A 17,449-nucleotide genomic window follows, 5' to 3' on the forward strand; every position below is an offset into this window, starting at 1 on the left:
TATGTAGTATGTTTCACAGTGATAAGAGCAAGGTTAAGGAGACAATAAAGAATAACAGGTTATCTCTCCTGATAGAACAGTTCTGCTCCCTCTCCTCCTCTATCCTCCCGTGGGTCTCCCCGCCTGTTGTCAGCCAGAATATCTGACTGAGCCAAGTGCACTTCCAGACACCATCTGCTCTCCCTGGGAGTGGGGCCCGTGCCAACTCCAGCGTCTGGACTCTTGGCACAGAGCCCCAGAGCCCTGGAGCGAGAGAACTCTGGTCGGCCCCACATTAGGAAGGGAATCCTCCAGTTTGGCTGTCTGGGACTGGTGAGACGGAAGGCTTCCGAGAGACAGGGAAGCCAGTGCAAACTGGGTGGCCTCCTTGAAGGAGGTCAAGGCCTGTAGGGTGAGAAGAGTTCCTTCATCAAACTGAAGATGATGGCTACATTAATAAATAATTCTATTCCTAAGCAGTATTAAACACGTTCAGAGTGCCTAGTTTGGGGCAAATGCTGGACATGTGTTAATTTCACCTAATTGAAGTGCTTTATATATGTGATCACAATCTAAGAGACAGGGAGTACTTAATCCATTTTACACATGGAGAAATTGCAGTTCAAAAAGGTGATGCTATTATCCAGAGGTCACATAGCGAGTGCTTTGAAGAGCCTGGAAAGGAACTCAGGTCTGTGTGGGTCCAAACTGTAACTCATAACTACCGCCTGTACCACCTGATAACCAGCACACCATCCCTGGCCCACTCCCACCGCCGGCCCTTTCCCTGGAAGCCCCCACCTCACCTTCTGCCTCTGTTTTCACCCCTCTACGTGGGCCAGCAAGAAATACAGCCTTGGGTTAGAATCTGCCTGTGGGTCCTGTTACTAGTTGCTTACCTCGGACCAGTGAACTCACACACATCTCTCAGCCTCAGTTGCTTGATGTGCAGAATAGTGAGAGAGATCGAGAGGAATCCGTGAGATGATGAATGCAGGGCATCTAACGCAGGGGCAGGGCGTGGGTCACTACACCCACTGACCCTGCCGCACGCTCTTAGGCAAGCTCTAACTCTCGGCGCCTATTTCCTCCTGGGCACGACATGACCACCAGTGACAGTGCTTCTCAGGTCGTTCTCAGGAATAAACTGTCCGTGTATATACATAACGTGTGTATGTAAAGCACTAAGAACCGTGCCAACAGTTAGCTGGGGTTGCTGCTTTGACTGTTGGGCAGCGGGGAGGGCGGTGGGCAGGAGGCGGGGCCAAGCCAAGAAGGCCCTGGAGAATCGGGGTGCTCCCTCCTCCGTCCTGCAGATTTAGGGTCTGGGTTCAGGGAATCAGGGCCCGCTGTTCTTAGAGACTCCCGCCCACTCCTCCACACCCGGGGTGGTAGGGGTCCGCGCCCGGCGCTGACGTCGGCCTTCAAGGCCCCATCCTCCGGCCTCCGCGGAGGGCGGAGCCCCGGAGCCCGTAGCCCCGCCCCCATCCCCGCCCCCGCGCGCTGCGGGCCCGGGGCGCTGAGAGGGGCACTGGGCTGAGCGCGGAAACCTTGAGCCAGCAGCCAGGCCTGGACCCTGGGGAGGGCGGGGCTCACTGAGTGCCCCCACCCTGGGCGGCAGGGTCGGGTCGGGTGTCTGTGCAGGGAACCCAGGAGGTCCTGGCCTATGGCTGTGGGCGGTGAGTGAGGGGCGCAGCTGCGGGCCGGGAGCACCGCTTTTACCCCAGGTCTTGGATTTAGGGACAGGGAGGCAAAACCTTGGCGAGGAAATCGGCTCAAGCCAGGTTTGGGCTGAGGGCGGGAGACTTGGGGACCCTCCCTCTCCCCCCGGGCGATCGTGAGGGCCAGGAGAATATTCTCTATGGTTGAGTGGAGTGTGTGGTGGGTTGGTGGTGTTCTGGGGGAGGGGTGCAACGGTGGATTCTGGTCAAACAGGAGGTGTCTGGGGAGCAGGTGGGTGTGGGTCATGAATGTGGGTGGAGTAAGAGGGGTGTGTGGACCCTGGTGTTTGGGGCAGGTGTGCAGGGGAAGTGATGGAAACAGGAGAGTGTTCCATCTGCATGTGTGGGAAGCCTGTGCATATACCTACATCAGGGGAAATTCTGATGTTGAGGGGATTAGGATGAATGTACAAGGAGTTGTTTGGGGTGAGTGTGTAAGAAGGTTGCAGGCCTCAGAGGGGTGTTTTCTGGGAGCTCATGTTGTTTGGGGCAAACTGTCCCTTGGGACATGAGTGTGCACAGGTCGGGGTTGGGCTTGCCTGGTCGGGTATGTGTGGCAGGGGACTTGGGTATTGAGTATGCAGGCTTGTGGGGCACAGGGGGTGTGTGGACTAAGCGTCACTGGGGATGGCTGTGTGGGAGAGGGATGGGAGTATGAACTCAGGATAGGTGTGTAGTTCATGGGCCAAGTAAGTGTGTAAAGCATGGTTTGGAATAACTGTGGAACAGGTGTGTGGTTTTGCCCTGAGGAGAGAGAAGCCCAGAACTGAATGTTCAGATTCCTGAGTTTTTTTTTTTTTCTCCCCCACAACTTGGACCATCCTCTTTAACTCTTTTTTAAATTATTTATTTATTTGGCCATGCTGGGTCTTAGTTGCAGCACACGAGATCTTCAGTCTTCATTGAGGCATGTGGGACCTAGTTCCCTGATCAGGGACTGGACCTGGGCCCCCTGCATTGGGAGTGCAGAGTCTTAGCCACTGGACCACCAGAGAAGTCCCTTTTTAACTCTTTAGACCTCAGTTTTGCTTAAATGGGTCTTAGGATGGTTCAGTTACCTAGTCTCTGCCTGGAGTCTCTCCAAAGCCAGGAGTCAGGGGAGAGATGTAGGTGAGACTATTAACAGCCTGTCTTAAAAAAAAAAAAAAAAAAAAAAACAACAGCCTGTCTTGTTCTTTCCCCTTCCCCTAGGAAAGAGCCTCTCCCCAGCCATGGACAGCCCCAGTCTTCGAGAGCTCCAACAGCCCCTACTGGTGGGTGGAGAGCTTCCCATCCAGAAGTCCGGTGAGCCTGAGCTGGGGCCTCCCTTTCGAGAGACAGCCTTTGCGGAATCGCTGAAGGGTTGGCAGTTCCTGCCACCATCTCTTCCTTCTGTGAGTGCAGGACTAGGGGAGCCAGGGACCCCCGACTTTGAGGTAGGAGCAGCACCACTAAGGAAGGCACCCTAGTGGGAACTGGGGGAGGGGGCTGGCGGGAAGCCCAGCTGTGGCCAACATCCAGCAGGCTGGCAGAGGGAGTGCCCATCTTTGGCCTGGAGTCTCACTTCCCAACTGCATGCATGTTCCTGGGTTTCCAGTTGTGGTTTTTCCTGTTCTTCCTCTCCCCTGGTTTCTTTACCTTTTTCTCTCCAGATTCGTCTCTCATCTTTGTTCCTTTTGGCTCTTTCTTCCCAATCATTTCTGACCCCCTTGTTTTCTCTCTGTCTCTCTAAAGCTGATACATCTCTGCACCTCTCTCTTTTTTTCTCCCCTCCAGTTAATGTCATTTTTTATCATTTCTTATTCCGTGTCCATATTCTCAAGCTTGTCTTTTATTTGCAAAGCATGGTTTTCCTGTTGCTACTGCTGTTTAAGAAATCACCCAGAACTTGGTAGCTTAAAACAACAATCACTATCATGGCTCATGGTTTCCATGGGTTGGGAATTTGGGAAGGACTTGGGTGGTTCTGCCTCAGGGTCTTTCATGAGGTCAAGGCCAGCCAGTGGCCAGAACTGGAACAGTCAGGGTCTGAATCAGCAGGGGGGTCTGGTTGGGTATCTCTCTCTTAATGTGGTCTCAGGGCTTCTGCAGGAGTCACCCCATGTGGGCTGGTTTGGGCTCATAGCACGTAAGCTTCAGGGCAGCACTCCGAATGTGCCTCCAGCCCTCCGGCAGGAGTGTTTCAACAAAGCTGAACCTGCCTCACCTTTTCTGACTTAGGCTTGTGAGTCGTGTGGTATTATTTCCACCACATTCTATCAATTACAGATGAATCATAGCCTGCCCAGACTCAAGGAAAGTGGACACAGACCTCACCCCTTGATGGGAAGATTATCAGTCACACTGTAAGAAAAGCCTGTGGGAGGGGAGAGGTGGTTATGGCCATTTTTAGAAACAGTCCGCCACACCGTGGCAGTAAGCTTCACTTCGACATGGTTATGTGTCTGGTAATTCCAGTATTTGAAGACTTTCAGGGCCTTATTATTTTGCTAGTTCTCCTCCATGGTTCCTGTGTACCTGGTTATCTTTGATGGCTTGTTGGTTATTGTATTTGAAAAATGGTTTTGAGGGTTAGAATCAAAGTACCTTGTCCAGAAAGGATTTGGGTCTGCTTCTGTCAACTGCCTAGGGGCACTGCCATTCAGAGATCATTTTTAATCTAGTTCAGGGTGTGAATGAAAGATTAATTTTTCCAGGATCGGGAAATGCCTGCTGGGCAGAAGGGACCTTCTCTGTTAAATTAATTTTGATTTTCACTTCAGTTTTGGCCTTACAGTAACTCCTTAAAGTCTTGTGAGCTATTTGATGCAAGATTAAATATATATATATATATATACATATATACATTTCAACTGACTCATTGGAAAAGACCCAGATGCTGAGAAAGATTGAAGGCAGGAGGAGAAGGGGACGACAGAGGATGAGATGGTTGGAGGGCATCACTGACTTGACGGACATGAGTTTGAGCAAGCTCCAGGAGTTGGTGATGGACAGGGAAGCCTGGTGTGCTGCAGTCCATGGGGTCACAAAGAGTCACACACAACTGAGCGACTGAACTGAACTGATATATATATATATATATATATATATATATGTAAACCTAGAACCTGTGGTTTCAGCAGGCAGGTTTGTCCTAGTAATTCAGGCCACCAGAGCTCTCTCCTCTGATCTCCATCTTTTTTGCAGGTTCTGGTCCCCACTGGTTTCTGTGTCTACTTCAGGGGTTTATAACTCAGGGCTTATGAGCAGCTGTAATACCCACCCATGACTGGACCTGTGAACTTCTTGAAATTGAACTCATAGCTTTTGAGCGTGGGTGAGGTTTTTCTCAGGAGGCAGGGTCCAAAGCTTCCCCTCGGAGGCATCCAGGATATAGAGGGGTCAAGAGTCTATCTCTGGGAACATTTTTCTCTCTTGGTGTCTTTGGGGGCATGGGGAGCAGAGCAGTGGGGCAGGGACGGGGGATGGAGATGCCCACTCAGGCCATCTCCTGCCCACAGGATGTCTCATCCAGTGACAGTGACTCGGACTGGGGCGGGGGCGGCCCCCTTCCCCCGCTGCTGCCCCACGACCACCTCGGCTTGGCTGTCTTTTCCATGCTGTGCTGCTTCTGGCCCTTGGGCATCGCCGCCTTCTGCCTGGCCCAGAAGGTCAGTCTCTGGGTGGGGTTGAGAGGGGACTGGATATAAGAGAGAAAATGGCATTTGAAAGAAAACAAATGAGAGGAGCCCTGCTTGGGTGGGTTGGGGTGGTGGGTGGGAAGTGATGAAGAGGACTCACGTAGAAATATTCAGGAGTGAAGTGAGGCGTGTTTGTCACAGAGGGGAGTGCAGAGTGAGCTCCACTCCTAGGCCTGCCCCCCAGCCTCTGGTAAGGTGGTGGTCAAGCCACTTAACTTCCCTGTGCCTCATTTTCCTTATCTGTAAAATGGGGATGACTAATTCTTACCTCAGGGTCATTGTGAAGCTCAATGAGTTAGAACTGTGGCATATAGTAATATATGTCTATTTTTATTAGTCACCTAGTAAACCCAGTGCCCAGCTGTGCCTGACCCACAGTAGCTGCTCGCTGTTTTTGGAACATATGAATACAAGGGTGTGGGGGTGGGGGAGGGGTCGGGCTGCGGGAAGCAGGGTGGGATGAGGGGACGCCTGAGTCACCGCTGCCCAACGCCTCTACAGACTAACAAGGCTTGGGCCCAGGGGGACGTCCAGGGGGCAGGGGCCGCCTCCCGCCGAGCCTTCCTGCTGGGGGTCCTGGCCGTCGGGCTGGGCGTGTGCACATACGCGGCCGCCCTGGTGACCCTGGCCGCCTACCTCGCCTCCCGGGACCCGCCCTAGCTGCCCCTGCGGCCCCCGCTGTGAACCCAGAGGCCGGCCGCCCAGCGCGTCTGCGGTCGAGTGGAGAGTCCCGGCGGACGGGGCGGCAGCGGCAGCATCCAGAAACGGGAGTGGGCTGGGCCGCCCCCTCCCTCCCCGCCTTCCTGGAGGCCGCAGAGAGCGATTAAACACCAGACACTCTTGCCGCCAAACCTGTGTCTGTCTGAGTGTGTGGGCAGGTGGACAGGCGGGGCCAGAGTGACAGGCTGTCCCCCGGGGTGTTCCTGGACACCTCAGAGCCAGAGAAGGGAGAATCCATGGAGGCTCAGAGGGCTCCCAGATGGCAGAACATTCTCTCCAGAACATGGGTGGTCCGCAGGGAATTAGGGAAAGCGAGGTTCCAAGTCCTTCCTCCTCCGAGTTCACCGTGTAACCCTATGGTCTGAGCCTCACTTTGCCTCATCTGCAAAATGGGACTGATTTCCCCACAGCTGGAGCAGTTGTAGAGACCAAATGAATCATACAGTCTACACAGCAGTCCCCTCCTGAGTTCCTTTAAAGCAGTGGCAGAAATCTAACTCTTTTACACAACAAAGGGGAGGAAAACTGAGAGAACTGGATTCAGGGTGTCAAGTGAAATGGTCTGGTCTCCCATCTCTTGGCTTCCACTGTGCAGGCTCCCCCTCCTGGGGGAGGAAAATGGGAGTGGGCAGCTCTGGTGCCACCAAGGTCTTTGCCAGGCACCCTATCACTGGCCCACCTGGGGTCCAAGGCAGCTGCATCCCACAGCCTGAGATTGGGACAGCTGGAGCCTCAAAGCATCAAAGTGCTAGCAGGCAAAATAGCCCTGTGCCTAATGTGCTTGTCAGATACATTAAATGGGGCCTGAGGGACTTCTCTGGTGGTCCAGTGGTTAAGACTCCACATGTCCAATGCAGGGAAGGACAGTGCCATCCCTGGTCGGGGAACTAAGATCCCACATGCCATGGCCAACCCCCCCAGGTTGGATATTATCAAGTAACAAAGTGAGAGCTGTTTAGTTTTCTTCACTCCACTTAATACCATCTTGGGGCTTCCCAGGTGGCGCTAGTGGTAAAGAACCTGCCTGCCAGTGCAGGAGATGGAAAAGATGTGTGTTTGATCCCTGGGTCAGGAAGATCCCCTGGAGGAGGGCATGGCAACCCACTCCAGTATTCTTGCCTGGAGAACCCCATGGACAGAGGAGCCTGGTGGTCTACAGTCCATAGTTGCAGAGTGGCACACTACTGAAGCGACTTAGCGTGCACAGGCACACTGCCATTTAATCCTGCAAGAAAACATTATTCACTGTCTATGCTCTCCTGACCATTTTCACGGAGCATCATTTCAAGCTATTTATGCATTTCCTTGGTTACCGGGGATAAAAATGACACCTGCCCAAAGGGGCAATTGTGTGAGTCAGTGCACCCATGTGAAGCTGCAGCAAAGGACCCCCTTCCCCAACATGTCATTTTTACCATAACCCCCCAAATGTCAGTGGCAGACAGGATCCGGCAGGCATGTGGCCCATCTGTGGGAATCAGTCAAATCACAACCGAAAATATACCTGTTTCCAGAAGCCCCTTATGGGGTGCCACCACCCGACTTGAGAATCAACAGGCCTCGGCCACTTCCGTTCACTGTCAGGGACCTGAGGTCCAGAGTGTGCTGACTCTCTTGGGGTCTGAATAGTGGGGGCTCTGGGTCTGGATTCTGAAGAGGGACCCGTGTTCCACCATGGACTCTGAAGACGGACCCGTGTTCCACCACTAACTAGCTAGTGACCTCTGGCAGTTAACTGGCTCCTAAGTTTGTTTCCTGACCTTAAAATAGGGACCATAACAGCCCCACCTCAGGGGGTTGCTGGATAAAGGCAGTGCTCAGAGGCAGATTGCCCTCCAAGGCACACGAAGCCCGTTGTCTCCCTGACCATCTCCTCCCTCCCTCCTGCCCTCCCTTCCTCTGCTCCAGGTGCACCAGCCATCTTGCTGGTTCTTGAACCTCTGCCTATCTCTGCCAAGGGGTCCTCCCCCACCACGTGTCCATGATTCCCTAAGCTCATCCCTGGCCTTCTCCTGGACTTCCCTCGGATGCCCCCTCCGCACGAAGGTATCCTCAACTGATGTACTGAATCTGTCCCCTTTCCCCGCCATGAACTCACCTAAACCCCCTTTAAAAAAGTTTTTTGTATTGTTTTATTTTTTAAATAGCATCCACCATCCAACACACACTACTGTTACTTGTCTATCACATCAACGTTCCTCGAACCTGAGCCTCATTCACTGCTGAGGCCTTGGCACCCAGCAGGGCTTGCACACTCTAACTGCAGTCCCGGCTTCATGGGGCTGTTAGAATGAGTAGCTTCATTCAGTGAATGCACTACCCTACCAGTGTCTTCCTGGAGTGGGGCGGGGTCTGTGCCCGTCCCCCATGCCCAGGGGGCCGGCTATAGCCACTCTTTTCTCGGCAGGGCCGGCCTGCTGGCTTCTTTGACGCTGGAGGTGGCGGGAGGGGCGGCCTGCCCTGGCTTGCCTCAGCTCTTGGAGTAACGCCTCTGTAGTGATTCCCGGTAGAAGCGGAAGACGTGTGTGGAGGCCGTCTGGGCTGCAGCCAGGCACTGCTGGAGCTGGGAGGGGAGGGGGGCCGGTTAGTGCCGGGGGCCCCACCTGACTCCCAGAACCCCCCAAACCTAACACCTCCCCTTTCACCGGGAGCCCCGCTCCCCAGGGGAGGGTGGTGGTGAGGGGGTTACTCCACATGCATTATCATCTTCCTCACTTCATGGTCTCCTTAGAGAAGGCTTCAGGGCTGATTAAACAGCTCCAGGCCCTCAGACCAACAGTGTCAGGCTTCCTGCCCCCAGAAGCATTCCCAGGCTCACCGAGCTCCAGACCCAGAGATTGGAATTTCAGACCCAGAGGCCCTGTGACTCCGAATACTCTTAATAGCCATGGAACTTGAGACCCCAAATCTTTACTGCCGTGTATACCTGGATTCACAGGAGGACCAGGTGGTAAATGTTCTTGGTGACCATTTGGCCCAGCAGGTGCCAAACTCTGTTCAGACACCCCAAACTCCAGGGTGCACAGCTCTGAGCTGGAAGCTGGGAGGCTTCAAGTGCCCCATGTTCTGATTTCCACCTGAGCCCCTCTTCTCAGGTGGAAATCTGGGTTTCCCTTTAAAATTCCCACAAAGGCTTCTATGGCCACAAACTTTAAAACCTCCTATTTACAGAAGGGGTGCAAGGAAGGGGTTCCCCTTAAGCCTCTTAGAATAGTGACCGGACCTCATGTCAGGGGGGTGGAAAAGGCCTGGTGTTCACCCCCAGTTATGCAGTGGTACCTCGGTGTCGGAGTAGAGCCCCTTGGTGGTGGACATCAGCAGCTTCCTTTCCACGCTGTCAAGGGCAAAGGTCAGGACTGCCCGGGCCTCCTAGGAACGAGAGGTACAAGTGGAAGACCTGGAACCCTCCCCTCAGATACAATCTCAGCTGGCCCCAAAGCGGGTGTGTGTGTGTGTGGGGGGGGGGTGGTGGGTGGGAGGGGGGTTGCTTTTCCCGCAGCCAGGCCCTCACGTAGCAAGTGTATTTTTTGAGGGGAGTCTACACATCACCCCCTCCCTAGGAAATCGCTCCCCACGTGATCCCACCACGTGGCTCTGACAGGGCTTCCAAAGCACAGTGTTCTGCCCCAGAGGGGCAGCCACGGTGATGGTCATCCCTCAGTGCCTCCCAGAGTGCTCTGCTCTCTGGGGCTGGAAGCCAGCAAGCTCTATTTCCCAGGTTCCCCTGCCAGTTTGGGTGTAGCGGGAATCTGGTGGGAGACAAGAGAGGAAGGAGAAAGCAGCATCTGGGTCCTCACAGGAGTTTGAGGCGTATCACCCACCACAGTCGTCATGGAGAAAGGGTGGCTGTGGACCTCAGCAGCCAGGCCAGAGCCAGACTGTCTGTTTTCATCTAGATCTGACTGCTCCCATGTCCCCAAGAGCACCCAGCAGGAGCTGGCTTCAGGCTTCTCATCTCAGGGGGGGCCTCCCTTCTTCCCTTTTGCTTCTTCAGCTCTTCCATCACGGCTGTTGTGACCAGTTCCCTGCATTCAGTTCCACTTGCCCACCCCCCGTCTGAAGCTCTCAAGGGGTTTCTTTCTGCTTTCTTGACTGGATGTGACTGTCACAGTCCTGAGCAGATAACTGGGAATAACTGGAGCCTCAGCACACTGTGAACTTGAGCCACTGAAGAAGAAACTCTTAAGTTTTTGCTTTTCTTTTTGAACCTCTTAAAATCAACTCCCTTGTCACTTTAGCGGGTTAGAGCTGGTACCAGCCAACTGTTTTGGAGAAGCGAGGCCCAGAGGAGGAGGAGAGGGAGGGTGCCTGTCCAGGGCCTTTCACCACCCCGCCCTTCATACTTACCTTTTCCTGTTTAGCAGTAGGGTCTAGCATGAGGGTCCCATCAGAGTCCAGAGCACAAGTGACCCCACAGAAGAGGGCCCGCATGGGCACACCAGCGTCCACCAGGGCCATGCAGGCGGCATTCAGGCAACAGGCCAGGAGCCACAGGCAGTGGTTAAGTTTCTTTTTTCATCTTTTGTTTTTCTTTGACCACACTATGTGGCTTGTGGCATCTTAGTTCCCCCACCAGCGACTGAACCCAGGCCCTCAGCAGTTACAGCGCAGAGTCCCAACCACTGGATCGCCAGTGGATGTTAAGAGTTTCTACTGAAAGTTGGTCAGCAGAACACATCCATGCCTCCGGTTCACCAGGCCAGTGCCATGAACACCAGACATCTAATTGATCACAGAAAGGCAGAGTAATCCTGGGATCTAGTATCCTTGGGTTCCAAACCTGAACTGCCACCCTAAGCTGTGTGACCTTGAACAAGCTACTTACTCTCTCTGAGTCTCAGTCAGGGATCACAAGGATACTTAGCAGGTATGCACCTTCAGGGAAACAAAGGTGAGAAGCCTTTCAAGATAAAACAAGGAGGCAGTGGCAGAACCAGGCCCGGGGCTGGGGAATTGAGCAAGCAGTGCTAGCTGGCGACAGGCTAGCGGGATGACAGAGGGAGGAGTCAGTGTCCTCAGGGAGCCGGCAGTCCCAGGGAGAGGTGTGGCCCTGGCCCTGTGCAAGGTGAGCACAGGCCTGAGTCAGACAGCCAGCCCCAGCTCAGTTTCCTCAAGTCTCTCCTCCCCAGGGCCCAGCTTTACAGTCAGCCAGCCCCACCTCTGCCACTGACCCTCCACTATCTCCCATCTGTGAAGTGGGTTCACAGTGCTCCTCTTCCCCCATCTGTGAAGTTATCTGCCCAACGCAGGGCCACACACATCCACAAAGCTGTCTAGAAATGCCCATTTCTGGGCCTCTGCCTCTTGCACCCAAACCGCAGCCACATTCCAAGGCTGAGCTGCCGAACCAAAGGCTCTGCCTGCTCGGGGCTCCTGCACTTGTTGAGCCTCAAATCCAAGCTCAGGGTCAGAAATGAGGTCAAAGCCATAGGCTCTGGAGTCAGATGGGCCTGTGTGTGAATTCAGCCTCTGCTGCCTTCCAGCTGTGTGACCTTGGGTAAGCGACCTCCCCTCTCTTGGCCTTGGTTTCCTCACCTGAAACATGAGACCAGGACCCAGCTGCTAGGGGCCTTGAGCTCTAGAACCACATGGCTTGGGCTTATGTCCTGGCACTGCCAGTTACTGGAAGTGTGAGTTGTCCGTGCTGTATAAATTGCCTGACACAGTAAACGCTCAAGCCGTGTTTGCTGTTCCTACAAGTTGACATCTGTCAAGCAGACTAGGAGAGGGTGTGTACATGGCCATCGGCAAGGAGGGCAATCAGTGAGATTCTGGAGGACTTCCTGGAGGAAAGGATACAGAGCCAGCATCGCTGACGACCTGCAGTACCACAGTTATGGAGGTGCGGGGGTGCAGCGCTCCCAGCACCACCGCTTCGCATGTGTTTCTGATCAGCCGCTCCCGGCTCTTCTCCGCTACGCCTGCGGAAATCAGGGGTGGGTTTGGGCTGTCAGGCTCTTCCTGTCCAGCTGGCTCACCTGTCTCCATATGCCCCACCCAAGCCTCCAGAAAAGGGCCTGCAGTCTTGGCCCGGGAAGAATTTGCGGGAATGAGAGAGGAGTCCCAGTGGGAGGGAGGCAGGGCCTAACTGCCACCCACTTAATGCCTGCCACCTCCAGCGCCCACCAAGGGAGCCTCCCAGGGGAGGAGAACCTCAGAGCTCTCCCATGTCCAGTGCTGCTGTCCATTCCCATCCCAGTGCACCCAGCCCTGGGGAGTGAGGGGGGCAGAGAGTAAAAGGGTGGAAAAACAGATTAATGGAAAGGAGGAGAGATGGAGCCAGGAAAGAAGGGGGTGGGGGGAGAGAAGATGGAGAGAGAGAGGGAGAAAAGTGATAGAGACGTACAGGCAGAGAGCTGGAGAAGAAGAAACAGCTGAGGGGAGCTGAGAGGAGGAGTGGAGACCAGAAAGGGCAGTGACGGGGACACCGGGCGCAAGGAACAGTTACCAGGCAGTCCGGTCTTCGGCCTCAGGATCACTTCCAGCGTGGCCTTGTTGAAGATCTCTTTGCTGATCTTCACCTCGGCTGGCCCATACACGCCGGCCAGGACAGAGGTATCCCCTGGGGAGAAAGCATGGGCGAGCTCACCTGCATGTTCCCTGCCTCTGGGGTCTGACATGAGGCACTTAACATTGTGGGCCCTGAGCTGGGTGGCCAGGGGTCCCCACGTCACCCTCACTCTGGCCCACCCCTTGTTAGCAGTGATTCCTTAAGCATTTGCTTCATGTCTCTGCCTCTACTTCCTCATCTGTAAAATGAGGATGACTATAGTACGTTCCTGGGACTTCCCTGGTGGTCCACTGGCTAAGACTGAGCTCCCAACACAGAGGGCCTGGGTGCAACCCCTGGTCAGGGAACTAGATCCCACACGCTACAGCTAAGAGTTTGCATGCTGGGACTAAGACCCGGTGCAGCCAAAAAAAAAAACCAAAAACCAACGCAAACACCTACAGGACATCTTTCACAGCTATGAGGATTAAATGAGATAAAAAGAGAAATACTTAGGATGCTGCCTGCTAAGTTGCTGAGTGCCCAAAGAACTTTAGCTACTATTAATAACTTTAACAGGAAGTTCTTCCTGAGTGCTAACCTTCCTCCTTCTTACTGCTGCTGGTCCCAACTTCTCCTTCCAAAGCTTCCCCCAGGCCAAGTTCTCTTCCCTCTGGCTCACATCCCCAGATTCTGCAGCACTCAGGACACCTGAGAAAGGGATGAATATGTAGGGCTGGGTCCTGGCACCTGCTTATTTCCTCCTGGCTCTGTAATCTCAGCTGATTTTGCTTACGTCTCTGGGCCTCAGTCTTCCCATCAGCAAAATGGGTAGACTGGACTACAAGAGCAGCTTCCAAACATTCCTGATCATAACTCCCTGGAAGAAATACATTTTAGACTCAAATACAGTTCAGGACCCAAAACTCACACAAATCTGTGTGGATGTAAATGGAACGAACGCCTCCCAAAACAACTCTTACTGTTGCTGCTTTGACGTACTCAGATATTTTCTACTATATTTCAGTTACAAAGAACCACTGAAGGGGACTTGCCTGGTGGTCCAGTGGTTAAGAATCCACCTTCCAATGCAGGGGATGCCGGTTCGATCCCTGATCAGGGAACTAAGATCGCACATGCTATGGAGCAACTAAGCCCACGCACCACAACTAAAACCTGACCTGACCAAAGAACAGAAATAAAACGGAAACAAAAACAAAACCCACTAGTGAACACAGTAGTTCTCAACCCTGTATGCACACTGGGCTCACTGCAGAACTTTAAAAAGATCTAGATGCCCAGGCCCCTCCCCTAGAGAGCCTTAATCCCATTGCTGGGGGCTGGGGCTCAGGCACTGGGAGCCTCAGAGCTCCAACAGGCCATTCTAACGTGCAGCTGGACCTGCAACCTGCAGTGGGAAGACATGGAGCTCCAGCACGGTTTCAAAACACAGGCCTGCAACCAGAATCGCTACAGCAGATCATTTAAAAATACAGAGGGCTGGCATCCCTGGGTTGGGAAGATCCCCTGGAGGAGGAAATGGCAACCTGTTCTAGTATTCTTGCTGGGATAATCCCATGGGCAGAGAAGCCTGGCTGACACAACTGAGCGACTAAACAATCAGCACAAAGAGGGCTGGCCTTAGTTGGCATAGGTGGGTTCTGGGGCTTGGCATTTTTAACCTCACTGGAGAGTCTAGTGAGGGTTTGCAGAGGACCCTGCTCCAGGGTCCTGGGTTTTGGGGTTTTAGAACATACAAGGGGCTCAGTATTTCTTTCTTTTTTAGAACACACAAGGGGCTCAGTATTTCTTAAATTCTAAGAACCTCCAGGCACCTGCACTGAGCAAGAGAGCTAAGCCTGGGGAGGTCCCAGGTAGAGGCTTTTTTGTTCTGGGGAAGGGGAGGAAGAGCTGCCATACAACTGAGGGACTCTCTTGGCTCCAGGAGAATGGACCCTGGAGGAGGAAATTATCCAAGCAGAACTAGATCCACAGTGGGGTCTTCCTTCCTGTTACTCCAAAGGCGCTGTCTGTGCTTCACCTGGGCACAAGACTGCCTCCCTTCTCATCTTGCTGAGGCCATGGCTCTAGCAATTCCCTCCCCTCTGGACCCCACATCCATCTAACTCCTGGCCCATCTAGCTTATCCTCTTACAGCAAAGTTCCTGAAGAGCTGTCTCTGCTCACTGACTCTTTTCCTCCTTGACTTCACCCCTCCACCAGAACAGCTTTTTCTTTTTTAAATTTTACTTATTATTTTTGGCTGTGCGTTGGGTCTTCGTTGTGATGCGTAGGTTTCTTATTGCGCTGGCTTCTCTTGTTGGGGAGCACAGGCTCTAGGGTGTGTAGGCTCAAGTAGTTGTGATGCAAGGCATGTGGAAGCTTGCTGGACCAGGGATGGAACCCGTGTCCCCTGCACTGGGAGCTCAGAATCTTAACCAGGGAAGTCCCAGAGTGACTCTTGGCTGCACCACCTACAATAGACAACCAAGTTGTCAACCCACAGGTCTAGTCCATCCTCACATGATTCAGTCTCTCAGCCGGACCAAAACAGTTGGTTGGTCCTTACATTTCAAACACATTCTCTGGGCTCCAGGTCACTACCCTCTCTTGATTTTTCTCCTACCTTACTAGTTGCTCCTTCTCAATGTCTTTTCCTAGCTCCACCCAGGCTAGAAGGCACAGGGTAAGTTCTAAGTTCTTCTCTTCTCCATCTATATTAATTTTCTTGGTGATTCCATCCAATCAGTAGCTTGAACTGCCATCTAGAGCCAAAGGACCCCCAAATTCCAGTCTTGTATGTCCGACTGCCGAATCCACACTGCCATGGGAAAGTCTATTAGGCACTGCAAATGTAATGTTTCCAACTGAACTCATTTTCTTCCAGCATGGCTGGTCTGGGTAAAAAACTTTAGTGTTATCCTTGACTCTGTCATACCCCCAAACCAAACTACCCGCGATTTGTCGGTTTTACCTTCCAACTCTCACCACCAGTCCTGCTCCCACTCTGGTCTGCGCCACCCTCCTCTCCTCCTTTCCCCCATGCCCTTTACCATCAACACTGCAGCCAGAAAGTCTAAAATCTATAAAGATATATTCCGAGCATGTCACATGGCTCCATTCTCAGTCACTAGACTTTATATGAGGGGCAGGCCTCCTTACCTCCACCCCATCTCCTGTCACCGATGCAGGCACCCCTGTCCCCCTGACTGTTCTTCAAACACACCAGGCAAGTTTTGGCCTCAGGACCCTGTGGTTCCTAATGCTTTAAAAGCTTTCCTCTTAATCTCTTTAGGGTTTGCTCCCCCTGCAAAAAGCCAATTTTAGGGGAAAAAAAAACTGCCTTAAAAATTTTTTATTTGGCTGCACTGGGTCTTCACTGCAACACTCGGGATCTTTAGTTGGGGCATGCGAACTCTTAGCTGCACCATGTGGGATCTAGTTCCCTGACCAAGGACTGAACCCAGGCCCCCTGCATTGGGAGCTCAGAGTCTTAGCCACTGGATCATCAGTAAAGTCCCATCTTTAAGTGTTTATTCAAAAGGTACCATCTCAGTTGATGCCTTTCCTGACCATCCTAATTAAGACTGCAACCCTCTCTGGCACACCCCATTCTACATCTTTACTGTATTTTTCTCCAGTTTTTTACTACATATTTTACTTATCTTTTGCCTGTCTCTCCGACTAGAATGTAAGAATGTCAAATCCGTTACAGCAGGGATTTTTAAAAAATTTATTTACTTATTGCCCAGAACAATACTAAGCAAAGGTACATGTTCAATGAAAGAATGAATGAAAGCAGGTTTTGTATTTGGGTTTCAGGTAATGCCCTAGAGCAGGGTCTGCAGCATTTATGGGGGTGACCCTTAGGCCTATCCCCAGAGGAATATTTCCCTCAGAGGGGTAAGGGAACTGAGTCTAGTTTCAGAGTTGTTTAGCTAGGAAAAGGGGATATTTCCCTAATAGGTAAGAACTACCCCAATCTTAGGGATATAGGGAGAGTTGTGTATCCCAGTCAAAGGGACATTTACCCAAGAGGTGGGGCTGGGGACATCACCATCAATCTGAGAAGTAACTATTTGTTTAAAAGATCTGCCACCGGGCTAGGGAGTAAACCGGAAGTGGTGACAGTCCACTGGGCATTTATGCAAACAAACAGGTTTGCCTCAGCCTGGGATGTATGGACCAAGGGTGCGTGTGTGGGAAACCGGAGAGGAACCTAGTCAAGGGAGACCCCCGGGTAAGAAGATTTCCCCTATTCTGGAGTATTCATTCTTTAGAGGTGGTCTGCCGTCTCCCATTCTACGTACTTAACAATCTTCTCCTTGCTAGTCTGGAGGGAGAGATATATGTCTACCTGCGTATGCAGTAGTGTCCACCCCGGCAAGAACTGCACCAGTTCAAGAGAGATTTTTACCAGCTAGAGCAGTACACTGTAACCGCCCCCCCAAAATAATACAACCTAGTAGTTCCTACCTTGCAGGAAAGAGGCAGAGCCATCAGGCCGGGAAAGCAAGTTCTGTTCGCAGGCAAAGTGCCGGAGGCTACAGCCGGGGACCCTAGGGCCGGGCTCTGTCCCAGAATCAGCCCGGATCTTCGATTCAGTCTGCATTTCCCCCTCCATAGCCCCGGAGCCCACGTGCAGCCGGGGCTTGTTGCTTCCGCCCAGAAGCGCGCGCTTGCGTAGGAGGTGCGTACAGAGTACGCACGCGCCGACCCGGGGGCTCCAAGAGGGGCGCCCGCACGTGGCTCGGCGTTTACTAACAATCTGGGCCCTCCCACTCCCGCTCGGAAGTCCAGGAAAGCCATTGGACAGAAGAGAAAGTGGGCGGGCCTTGGCATGAGCTCGTCCTACCCAAGGCCCCCGGCCTTGAAACCCT

At 53.0% G+C, this 17,449-nt stretch overlaps 2 protein-coding genes across 3 annotated transcripts; one reads left to right on the forward strand and one right to left on the reverse strand.

Moving 5' to 3' along the window:
- Positions 1-1,457: 1,457 nt before the first annotated feature.
- Positions 1,458-6,204, forward strand: TMEM91 (transmembrane protein 91). 2 transcript variants are annotated; one of them, XM_019978726.2, is made up of 4 exons: positions 1,458-1,658; positions 2,892-3,115; positions 5,180-5,329; positions 5,861-6,204. In XM_019978726.2, exons 1-4 carry the CDS (start codon positions 1,646-1,648, stop codon positions 6,017-6,019), a joined length of 546 nt encoding a protein of 181 aa, XP_019834285.2. In that variant the 5' UTR covers positions 1,458-1,645; the 3' UTR covers positions 6,020-6,204. The 2 variants fall into 2 exon arrangements, with proteins under 2 accessions (XP_019834285.2, XP_070627181.1); XM_070771080.1 differs by having other exon boundaries at positions 2,892-3,073.
- Positions 6,205-8,187: 1,983 nt separating this feature from the next.
- EXOSC5 (exosome component 5) lies at positions 8,188-17,322 on the reverse strand. Its single transcript, XM_019979587.2, has 6 exons — positions 17,046-17,322; positions 12,528-12,641; positions 11,879-12,000; positions 10,427-10,567; positions 9,359-9,448; positions 8,188-8,642 (listed from the first exon to the last, which is right to left on the reverse strand). The coding sequence occupies exons 1-6, from the start codon at positions 17,191-17,193 to the stop codon at positions 8,550-8,552; spliced, it is 708 nt and encodes a 235-aa protein (XP_019835146.2). The 5' UTR covers positions 17,194-17,322; the 3' UTR covers positions 8,188-8,549.
- Positions 17,323-17,449: the final 127 nt, after the last annotated feature.

This window comes from Bos indicus, chromosome 18 (assembly GCF_029378745.1).
Source record: "Bos indicus isolate NIAB-ARS_2022 breed Sahiwal x Tharparkar chromosome 18, NIAB-ARS_B.indTharparkar_mat_pri_1.0, whole genome shotgun sequence".
NCBI classification, from domain to species: Eukaryota; Metazoa; Chordata; class Mammalia; order Artiodactyla; family Bovidae; genus Bos; species Bos indicus.

Coding starts and splice junctions, on each gene's coding strand:
- TMEM91 (XM_019978726.2), top strand. Junction 3,116..5,179: donor CAGGGACCCCCGACTTTGAG/GTAGGAGCAGCA, acceptor TCCTGCCCACAG/GATGTCTCATCCAGTGACAG. Junction 5,330..5,860: donor CCTTCTGCCTGGCCCAGAAG/GTCAGTCTCTGG, acceptor ACGCCTCTACAG/ACTAACAAGGCTTGGGCCCA.
- EXOSC5 (XM_019979587.2), bottom strand. CDS start 17,193: ATGGAGGGGGAAATGCAGACTGAATCGAAGATCCGGGCTGATTCTGGG. Junction 10,568..11,878: donor TCGTCAGCGATGCTGGCTCT/GTATCCTTTCCT, acceptor CACTGCCTGTGG/CTCCTGGCCTGTTGCCTGAA. Junction 8,643..9,358: donor GGCTCTACTCCGACACCGAG/GTACCACTGCAT, acceptor CTCCCCTCCCAG/CTCCAGCAGTGCCTGGCTGC.